We start from the raw sequence: 11,509 nt of genomic DNA, 5'->3' as shown, positions 1-11,509 counted from the left end.
CCAGAGCCACAGCAACGCGGGATCCAAGCCGAGTCTGCGGCCTACACCACAGCTCACGGCAACGCCGGATCCTTAACCCACTGAGCAAGGGCAGGGACCGAACCCGCAACCTCATGGTTCCTAGTCAGATTCGTTAACCACTGCGCCACGACGGGAACTCCTGTCAAGTCATCTTTATCCCCAGTGATTTTCAGTCTACTTGTCCTATCAAACAGAGATGGGTGTTGAAATTTCTGTTATTGTAGATTGTCTTTTTCTTCATTTCTCTGTGCAGTCCTATTACTTTTGCTTCTCCTGTTTTAAAATTCTGGTATCATGTGCCTAAGACTGTTCCTGTCTCTTGATGGGTTAAACTCTTTAACATGATGAAATAAGCCCCTTTTTAAACCATTGGTAATATTCTTTGCTCTGAAATCTACTTTATCTGATTTTGATACTGCCACTTCAATTCCTTGAAAATTCATAAAAGCATGGTATAGCATTTCCATCTTTTTTCTCTTAAGCTATTTGTGTCTTTAAATGGGTTTCTTGTAGGCGGAATTCTATTAGGTCTTATTTATTTTATCCAATCTGACCTTTCGTTGTTGCGCCCACAGTGTGTGGAAGGTCGTGGACCAGGGATGGCACCCGAGCCACTGAAGTGACAATACCAGATCCTTCACCTGCTGCATCACTGGGAAATCCTTTACATCACTCAATGCACATTTTTATCTCGAGGAGTATTTCTTGCCTGAAAGTCTACTTGTCTGATATTAGTAGAGCTACATCAGTTCTACTAGTATGTTTTACTTTCAACCTTTGATGTCCTTTGTTTTTAAGGTATCTTTTGTTAGCAGAACACAGTTCTTAGATTTAATCGATTAGTCTTTTTTTTTTTGGTCTTTTTACCTTCTCTAGGCCCATACCTGCAGCATATGGAGGTTCTCAGTCTAGGGGTCAAATCGGAGCTTTAGTCGCCGGCCTACGCCAGAGCCACAGCAACACCACATCCGAGCTGTGTCTGTGACCTACACCCAGCTCATGGCAACGCCAGATCCTTAACCCATGGAGCAAAGCCAGGGATTGAACACACAACCTCATGGTTCTAGTCAGATTCGTTAACCACTGCACCACAATGGGAACTCCTCTATTAGTCTTTTAATAGAATTTAGTCCACTTATATTTAGTGTAATTACTAATATATTTACATTTGTATTTACCATATTAATTCTTGTTCTTTTTTCTACCGTTTTCTCTTTAAAAATATCATTCCCTCCTCTAATAACTTAATTATACATTCTTATTCTTAGTGGTTAGTCCTACAGATTAAAATATGCATTTGACTTAACAGTCCAATACATTACTTTGGTCACTTCTTGAGTAAGGCTACAACCTTAAAACACTTTGACTTCACTTCTCCCAACTTCTGTAGTGTTCTTGTAAGACATTTTAAGTCAGTATATATTTTAAAGATATTTCTATTACTTTGTATGAACAATATTTTCATATATTTTAATTTAAAATTTTATTACTCATGCCTAATTTTAAAATTATTTAAAATTAATATAAAATTTTATTTAAATTTTTACTTACATTAAACCACATATTTACCTTTTTTAGTCGTCTTTTTTCTTTCATGCATTTCTATACATCCATCTAGGATCGTTTTTCTTTTGCCTGAAGATTTTCCTTTAGGATTCCTTTTGTCCAAGTCTTACAGTGACAAATTCTCTCAGCTTTCCTTTATATGAAAACAGCTTTGTTTTAAAGGCTACTTCAACTAGGTAAAAAATTCTACATTGGCAGTTTATTACCCCTGGACTTTAAATATGTCTTTTCACTGTCTTCTGACTTCTATCATTTCTGATAAGTCAGGCATCAGTCTTAGTGTAACATAATACAATTGTCAAAAAAATTTTTTTTTCAGGAGTTCCCTTCATGGCTCAGTGGTTAATGAACCTGACTAGGATCCATGAGGATGCGGGTTCGATCCCTGGCCTTGCTCAGTGGGTTGAAGATCCAGTGCTGCTGGGAGCTGTGGTGTGGGTCACAGACATGGCTCAGATCCTGCGTTGATGTGGCTGTGGTATAGTCCAGCAGCTGTAGCTCTGATTTGTGACCCCTAGCCTGGGAACTTCTGCATGTTACAGGTGCGGCCCTGAAAAAAAAAATTTTTTTTTTCCATATTCAAATCTTCTTTATTGGTTGCATCAAACTATTCTTACAAAGTAAGAACATGGAGTTTCCGTCGTGGCACAGCAGAAATGAATCCAACTAGGAACCATGAGGTTTTGGGTTTGATCCTTGGCCTCGCTCAGTGGGTTAAGGATCCAGTGCTGCTGGGAGCTGTGGTGTAGGCCACAGACACGGCTTGGATCCTGCGTTGCTGTGGCTGTGGTATAGGCTGACAGCTATAGCTGCAATCTGACCCCTAGGCTGGGAACCTCCATATGCTGTGCGTGTGGCCCCTAAAAAGCAAAAATCAAACAAACAAAAAAAACCAAAGTACTCAATCAAGTATAATGGAAAAAATAAATGTCTTTTTTTTTTTTTTGTCCTTTTGCCTTTTCTAGGACCGCTCGCTCCCATGGCATGTGGAGGTTCCCAGGCTAGGGGTCAAATCGGAGCTGTAGCCACCGGCCTACGCCAGAGCCACGGCAACATGGGATCTGAGCCGAGTCTGCAACCTACACCACAGCTCACGGCAACGCCAGATCCTTAACCCACTGAGCAAGGCCAGGGATCAAACCTACAACCTCATGGTTCCTAGTCAGATTTGTTAACTACTGTGCCACGATGGGAACTCCAAAAATAACCTTTTAAAAAAGAACCAAAAAACAAAGTAAGAACTACTATTGGCTGCCTGGTTCTCAGTAGCGTAGAAGCATCATTTAAAACCCAGAGGCACAATTAGTAGCTGCTGCTGTAACGCAGTGGTTGGGTCGCTGAGGAGGTTCAAGTTCAATCCCTGGCCTGGCACAGTGTGTTGAGGATCCAGTGTTGCTGCAGCTGTGGCGTGGGTGCAGCTGCCACTTGGATTCAACCCCTGGCCCAAGAGCTTCCATGTGCTGTGGATGCAGCCATAAAATTAAAAAACAAAAACAAAAACCCTAGAGACACAATTCTCCATAAAGGTTACCTTAGTGTGTGCTGAGTAACGAAAAAAAGTTTGTTTTCTGGGAATTCCCTGGTGGTGCAGCAGGTTAAGAATCCAGCATTGTTACTGCAGTGGCTCAGGTGGCTGTTGTGGCATGGGTTTGAGCCTTGGCCTAGGAACTTCCGTATGCCTTGGGCAGGGACAAAAAAAAAAAATGGTTTTTTCAATCCAGGGTCACACTCTGCAGCACTTTTGACAGAAATGCCACAGGAAGGACGTTGTGCCCTCGGTACTTTCGATCAGGAGTGGGATGTTTATTCGTCCCATTCCTGATGATGTTCATACAGATCATGGGCTTTGGCCGCATCTCCTCCACTGCAAAGGACTAGTTTGTTCTCTGTAGTTAACAAGTAATTTGAGAAGACCCTGCTGTGCTGTGGGTTGTTGTTTTGGGCAACGGAGGTGGAAACCCAGCAATAAAGCTAAAAGCTCGCAGGGGTGGCCTGTCTGGGGGTCTGCAGACTCTATGATTATCTATGATGTATGTATATTAGTGTGTATGTGTTAATCCTAAACTTCTGATTTATCCTTTCCCCTGTGTATTCCACATGTAACCATAAATTTGATTTTGAAATCTGAGTCTCTTTCTGTTTTGTAAATAAGTTCATTGTATTACATTTTATTTTTTTTAATTATTTTTTTATTTTTTTGTCTTTTTTTGCCATTTTCTTGGGCTGCTCCCGCGGTATATGGAGGTTCCCAGGCTAGGGGTCGAATCGGAGCTGTAGCCACCGGCCGGCACCAGAGCCACAGCAACGCGGGACCCGAGCCTCGTCTGCAACCTACACCACAGCTCACGGCAATGCTGGATCCTTAACCCACTGAGAGAGGCCAGGGATTGAACCTGCACCCTGAAGGATGCTAGTCAGATTTGTTAACCGCTGATCCACAACAGGAACTCCTAAACTGTCACTTTTTAATGCCCTGATGCAAATTAGTTTAGCTGAGGGAAGGGAGAAGAAAAGACATGGGAGGAGTGTCATGACCTCTGGACTGGGCTGTTGGAATGGGGAAGCAAGCACTGACTATGGGACAGAGCAGGGCCTGGAAAATAAACGCGGCCTAGTTCCGGGCCTGAATGAGAAGGTGGGCCACCAGAGACACGGTGCTGCTCATGCGTCACATCTGTAAGAAGTTCCAGATACGTGCTCCCACAGGAAGGAGACTCATGACATGGCTTAAACACATCAGTTAGAATGAGTAATTCTGGACGCATCAGCCTGAGAGTCAGAAAAACTCCAGATCTGGCTTCCCGCTCTCCTCTAAAAGGCCTGTAGCCCTACTCTGCTTGACCTAAGTAGCCAAGAACACAGACATTCTAGCAGTTACGTTTTGAACATCAGTGCCAAGTTCACCGTCAGGGCTCACAGCTCAGGAGACTTCTACCAGCAGAGCAGGGGGGTGGACGGTCCTCCCAGTCAGCACAGAGAAGATTTAACAAGTAAAAACCTGCAAACTCTTTATTAAAGTCTCCCATTTCATCTGTACAGAAAAAAATGCACATTATGTTCAGAATCTCAGTAACATCTCAAAATTACACAGCATGAACATGTAAAAACAAGGAACTGCAGGGATTTTATACACAGAAAGGAAAACCATTTACAAAAGAGGCGTGTTAATTTTACTTTTCTTTTTCTCCTTCTTTCTCTAAAAACAAAAACAAAAACATAAAAGTAAAGGCCTAAGATCTCACACAGCATTTGCTGTATAGTCTGTTTTCCTGCTTGGATTGACCTGGGAACACTGCGCTGGGAGAAGCCACGCAGGACGCCTCGGGCTGCCAGCCCTCGTGTCGGCCGTGCCATCCAGTGCACTGCAGTCTGACCGGGGGAGCTGTTCACATGTTCATCTAGCATGTGTGGTGCAGGGCCTGCTGGGCTACGGGGTCCAGGTGTCAGTGTTGGGCGGAAGGCAAAACAGAATATAGAGGCACTATCTCAGCTTTGTCCTGGCCCAGGGAGACTCGCCCACTGCGTGTCTCCCGCTATCCCTACCTGCCTCCCGACATCCCTACCTGTGTGTCGTGGCGGGTCCTGGGGATGGGGAAGGAGAGGAAATCACCGTGGGCTTCCCTCACCACCAGCCTGAGAAGACAGTGCTCTCTCTGTGCTCCAGCGACAGTCCCTGGGTCTCCACTGCGATCTCACCAGATGGTCTGGGGGAGCGTGTCACCCCGGAAGGTCAGTCTGGGTTTGCTCATGACTTATCTTTTGTCTGAGGTCTGGGCAGGAAAGGGGATTCGGCTTCAAACACGATTGCCTTGACATGTGACCCTGTCCTAGTGCAGAGGAGGACCGAGAGGAGTGCAGCTGGAGAGAAGACAAAGCAAAGGCAAGTGAGAGAGAAAAAGAATGAGAGAGGCAGGGGAAGGAGGAGACAGAGTCAGAGACAGAGAGGGAGAATGAGGGGAAGCGGGGAGAGAGACCAGAACACGGGCTCTGGCCCTACGCCCTTGGGGAACTGAAGACCACTGGGGAAGAGGTGATTCAGGAATGGAGAGTCTCTAAAGGCTTGGGGGGAACTCAGAGCACTGGAATCCTGCTTTTTTTTTTTTTTTCCTTGGCTTTTTAGGGCCGCACCCAAGGCATATGGAGGTTCCCAGGCTAGAGGTCGAATCGGAGCTGTAGCTGCCTGCCTACACCAGAGCCACAGCAACGCAGGATCCGAGCCGTGTCTGCAACCTACATCACAGCTCATGGCAACGCCGGATCCTTAACCCACTGAGCAAGGCCAGGGATGGAACTTGCGTCCTCATGGATGCCAGTCAGATTCATTAACCGTTAAGCCACGACGGGAACTCCCAATCCTGCATTTAAAAAACTACTTAGGGGTTTTCCAAATGATGAGAATAAATAAAAGGAGTCTGAAGTTTTTCAAATTCCTAAGAATCTGAGATATAAGTAAGTATACGAAAATGCACATGATTCAAAACGCCATATTCTTTTTGTTCTATGGCTGACATATAGTTTGAATGTGTCAGGCTCTGTTGGCTGGCTTCCAAGGGGCTCCACTCCAGGCTCCCTCTCTGTATCTGCCTGCTCAGAGCAAGTGACATGCAGAGAATGTTTGCTTTGTGGTGGGGGAGGGGAGGGGAAGAAATGGGAAGCCAAGGCCTTTTCTCTGAGGAACTTGAGACCAGCTAAGAAAGGAAGCCCAGAAAGCCACGACCCCTTTCCCGGGTGACTCACATTAGTGGGGATGGGAGCCTGGAAGTGGTGCAGAAGTCACACACAAAGAGAGGGAGTCTTGCCCTGGGAGGTGGAAGCAAGTCGGCACTCTGCCTGCTAAAACCTAGACGGGTGCCATGACCTTTTATCTCTGGATTCTCTAACTACCTGACCTTAGGAAAACGGAACAAGTAAAATCCGATGGCAACCTTCTGTCTCACCTAGGAAAGGAGACTCTCCCTCCCTCTCTTAGCATCCCTGAGAAGAGGAAGTGCATGAGGTGAGCCAGCCAAAGACCTGCCACAAATACCAGTCCACACCTTCTCACTCAAAACCAGAATTCCCCTCGCTTCCACGGATGCACTGGCTCAGGGCAAGCTGCCGGCAGCCACAGAACCGGGCCTGGTAGTGGTACCAGAGTTTGAGGGAATGCTGAGAGGGGGGGCCTTCCTGCTGGAGTGCTTCCTGCTCCTGTGCTTGCCTCCCATCCTGGCGCACCTCGCCGGCAGACTTCTCTTGGGACAGCGGCAAGAACAGCGGCCAGGGAGGCACTAGGGTTAAGGTCTCCCTCCCCGAGCCTGCCGTCTGTGTGAGAAGCTCCGTTAGAGGGAGCAGTCAGCCTTGCTCTTGACATTCTGCCTACATTTCTGACTTCCTGGCACCTCTGGAGTATTGTGGAGACACTAAATCTGAGTTCCTGAGACACTGGAGTGAAATGACAAGGCCTAATGAGTTTCCTGGCTGCTGTCATCTTCAGCAAGTGCTTAGAGCCTTGGCCCAGGCCAAAAACCCCACCCGCTGCTTCTGTTACTATCATGGGCTAGACACCAGGAGAGGAGATAAAGAACGAGGCCCATCACCAGCTCCTCCACTAAAGCCATGGTTTCTTCTTGATTAGTTCTCGACTAGATAACTTACCCAAGAGGACCTATGAGGCCAGTAACCAGAGGTGTCCCAGAACCTGTGCTGTTACACCAAATGCGGTCAGAAGGGGGACTGGCGGGCTGCAGGTTCAGATGGTGCTGGGCCCCTTGGACGTAGGCAACTGCTCAGGACACTCCCGGGGACTCTCAAGAATGGGTCATGTGAAACTATTCCAAGTAGCGTGGTGAAATGCTTTCTAGCAATGAGCAAAGACAGCAGCAGCATTATCCCTTCTATCTATTTGGATCCTTTCGAAAGGTGACAAATATTTCAAGAATCAAACTCCTTTTCAAACTTCCAGATCTGCTTCAGACAATTGAGATCATCTCTCAGCTCAGAAAGAACAAAAGCATCAAGACATCTTAAACCACAGAGGTGTTTTACATGTACTGGGGGGAGACTGCGGAGGAGGAGAATGGTACCCCCGCTCTCAGCAAATGGGGAACACGTACTCTATCCTGGAAACCGCATCACACGCGTCAGTGGGGACCTGTGTACAGATGACATCCCGACCCCTCGATCCTAGGCCCTCGAGCCCAGCGGGAACCCTGGAGGTGAACTACCTGGGCCGGCTCAGTTCAGTCCGGCAGTGCGGTAGCCGGGGGTGTTGTTCAGACTCCAAGAGTTTCAAGTTTTATGAGACTGAAGAGTCCCAGGGCAGCTGCTGAGAATCAAGAAGACCCTAAGAGCAGGACTGAAGGGACCGAGCAGCTTTGACGCTCCCCTTGGTGACTTACAGTATCCTAGGCGGGGTGTGCAGCTGGCTTTTGGAACCCACTGCCTCTGGGAAGGGTAGTGAAAAGGAAGAAGAAAGAAAAAGGAAACCACAGTATTCAAATATATGTCAGTCAGGTTAGACAAGGAGTCCTTTGGATCAACGGACCCGCTTTCAGGGAAGACAGACGTGGGAAGGTCGCGCAGCACGTGTGGACAGAGGCGGGGGCAGGGCGGGGAAGCGCGCGTGGGCTATGTGGACAGTTTTAGGCACGTGATTTATAATACTTTGTGGACGTCTAACAGGTTAATAAAATATATATTATATAAATATATCTCCAACTGTACACGCCGCCCTCTTGTGCAGCCAAGGCGCGCGAGGCTGGACCGTGATGCCTGCCTCCTCCCTGTTACACCCCGAACCTGTCATCTCTACGCTGAGGAGGGTGGGGGAAGACAGCCAGGAACAGTGCTTCCACAAAGCTCAGCCTCAGGCAAGACTGACGAGTCACCAAACGCCTACGACAGGGGGTGTATGCCGCAAATGGGGAGACAGAAAAAGTGGAGAAAAGCCCCCATCTTTTAATGCAGTAACTCTCCACACCCTCTCCACTTAGGAGGCATAAGGAAGCTTGTCTGGGAAGGTGGCCTTGAGCCTGCAGAAAGGTCAGGCTGGACTGCCAGTCACACCCCGAGCCCAAGCTAAATCTTTATAAGCCATTGTCTCTGACCTGCATTGTGGCCTGAAAAATAAAGCAAAGTGAGTCGAACCCCTGCTCCTCCTTCCTGCCCTCTGCTCCCTCTCCCACAGCCACGGCTTCCCAGAGAAGCGCAGGACTTCTGGAGGAACTGCCACCCCGGCAGAGTCCGTCTGAACACGGCTGAGTCCTCACTGGCCTGGAGGAGGAAGGTTGCTGGGATCCAGCTGCCTTGGGCCTCGGGATCCAGCCTCCAGTGCAGATCAGTGGACTGATCGGCTTCGCACACTCGGATCCCCTCTCCAACCCTCCTGCCCGTGGCCTAGAGAAGCGCCTACTCTACTTCACTGAGGTGAGGCGGTCACAGAAACACGCATGGCCTTGGGGTCTTGACCAGCAGTGGCTCTACTAGGGTGGCAGCAGAAGAAAACAAGCCCTGAAGCGGGCTGGTTAGTCATTTCCCACTCATCAGTGAAGTCCATGGCCCCAACGTGGGCCAACGGTGCTTCTGAGAAACAAGCCAGACAGCCCAGTTACAGCGCACTGGGAGGCGTGCTCCCCCCAAGTCCCGCCTTCACTGTACACCGTCACACAGAAGAAACAACCCCACTGCTCAAATCAAGCCCGGAAGAGATGTGTTACTATATACATTTTTTTCTTTCTTTAAAAATTTTCTCTTTTTTTTTGTTTTTTGTTTTTTTTTTAAAAAAAAAAAGAAAAAAAAATCATTTGAGTTGCAGGTCAGGTGAGTTGGTTCTGGAAGTACTGGTGGTTCCATCGGTATGAGACTTGTCTATGGGCAGGTAAACCCAAGTCTGCCAACAAAGGCAATACCCAAAGCGGCCAGCTGCTGCACAAATGGTCGAGGAGGAGGACACCATGGACAAGGGCCAAGTCTGAGGTGGGACAACGCGGTGGGTACCTGCGGCTGCTCTAACATGGGTACTGGTGTCACCTCGCAGAAGGACGAGGTGCGTGGGTACACTCTACAGGAGGGCTGTACAAACGGGGCACTGGACAGGCGGTTCCTCTGGCGGTCAAGGCGGCTCTACCTGTCCTTGAGCTCTCGTGTCACTCTCTTGGTGATACGTCCACACATCAGGCCGATCAGGAACAATATGCAGATGCTCCCACTGATCACGGAGAGAATGTAGTTCTTTGACGGGGATGTCATCACTTGCATGGCGAGGTCCGAGAAGCCATCCGCTGGCGCCACCTGGAAAACACGCAGCAGTATCATCCCCAGAGAGAAGTGGACTGGGAGGGATGTTTGCCCCAAACTGCCTCGTCAACATCTACTTGACTTTTTATTATTTCATGTTTTTGTCTTGTTAGGGCCATACCTGCAGCATATGGAGGTTTCTAGGCTAGGTGTTCAATCGGAGCTGTAGCCACTGGCCTACACCACAGCCATAGCAACGCCAGATCTGAGCCGCATCTTCGACCTACATCACAGCTCATGGCAACGCCAGATCCTTAAGCCACCGAGCAGGGCCAAGGATCAAACCCGAATCCTCGTGGATGCTAGTTGGGTTCATTAATCGCTGAGCCATGACGGGAACTCCTCAACACTTACTTTAACTTACGTCATTTCTTCTGGGGAGAGAGGAGGGCAAGGGACAAGGAAACAGAGCCCTAACTCTTTTTCCTGATCAGGATGCTGTCTATCTCTGCACTAGATTAGAAAATGCAGACAAACACAAAGAAGTGGAGTTTCATACAACTCACTGCAGTGACCACCACCGCCCACGGAGTGACAGCCCTCAGGCTGAGGACTAGATGTGCTGCCAAGGGCTCAACATGTTTCCGTCACTCAGTCCTCACACCAATCCTGGCAAATAGATTTCATGAGTCCCATGTTACTGATGAAGACCCAGAGGCCCAAGGGGTGGGAAGTGGTCAAGTGACCTGCACAAGGTCACAGGTTCTTACATGTTCTGACTGATTTTCTTCACATGTGCCTGCCTTTCTAAGAACAAAGAGAAAAGTTGAGATTGTGTCAGAGGCTAATTCTCTTTGTCTTTTTAGGACTACACAAAGACATAGGGAAGTCTCCAGGCTAGGGGTCAAACTGGATTTAGAGCTGCCAGCCTACACCACAGCCATAGCAACATCAGATCCAAGCTGCATCTGTGACCTACACCACAGCTCACAGCAACGCCGGATCCTTAACCCACTGAGCAAGGCCAGGGATTGAACCCGTGTTCTCATGGACACTAGCCAGATTCATTTTGGCTGAGCCACGATGGGAATTCCTAATTCTCTATCTTGTGTCCACTCACCATCATATCATCAGCATCCCTACACCAAAAACAACTTGCAAACAGGACTTAGGCTGACTAGAAATAACCACTCCCCCAGTCCTGGACACACAGAGTCTAGCCAGTTTTCATCCTCGGTTTTCCACACTGCTTCTTCCAGGAGACCTCTATGGTAGCTTGCTATGGCAGAAACAGGACCAAAAGTGTCCCTAGCTGCACATGGACCTGTTCTTTCAAGTCTCAACTTAGTCTGGATGCCTGAGAGGCTGCGGCCAGAGAGGTCTGGGCTGCCTCTATGCTCATCCCTGTACCCAGAACAGAATAAGGGGGCTTTAGCTTAATGCGATTTGAGCCCCAACATTTGCCCATACAAAGCAAGCTGTGGAATCACTGTGGAGCAATGCTTAGCAGCTCAAAAGAGGAAACTGATGAGGAAAGAAGAGCCTAATTAATGTCTCTGGTGCCCCACCTGGAGACGACAGCTCCAGGCTCACAGAGCCCAGGAGTCTTGCAGATGCACTGGCAGATTTTTTTTTTTTTTGTCTTTTTGTCTTTTTGCCATTTCTTGGGCTGTTCCTGTGGCATATGGAGGTTCCCAGGCTAGGGGTC

The 11,509-nt window shown here is 48.2% G+C and overlaps 1 protein-coding gene across 2 annotated transcripts in view; it reads right to left on the bottom strand.

Annotated features, from left to right (window-relative positions):
* Positions 1-4,569: 4,569 nt before the first annotated feature.
* The window catches only part of GLG1 (golgi glycoprotein 1), a 154,235-nt gene continuing 147,295 nt past the window's right edge, over positions 4,570-11,509 (bottom strand). Inside the window, exon 26 of one of the 2 annotated variants that reach the window (XM_005664351.4) lies at positions 4,570-9,855. In XM_005664351.4, the coding sequence (XP_005664408.3) occupies positions 9,688-9,855 (168 nt within the window). In that variant the 3' untranslated portion in view covers positions 4,570-9,687. The remainder of the gene's footprint in view (positions 9,856-11,509) is intronic. The other variant, XR_014805455.1, reaches the window with a different exon arrangement.

Source organism: Sus scrofa, chromosome 6, assembly GCF_054392235.1.
Source record: "Sus scrofa isolate SSC_HxYL_T2T_F1_AM1 chromosome 6, Sscrofa_HxYL_maternal_Yorkshire_Landrace_v2.0, whole genome shotgun sequence".
In the NCBI taxonomy this organism is placed as follows: Eukaryota; Metazoa; Chordata; class Mammalia; order Artiodactyla; family Suidae; genus Sus; species Sus scrofa.
Note: the sequence above shows the minus strand (reverse complement) of the source record. Positions and strands in the feature narration are given on the sequence as shown.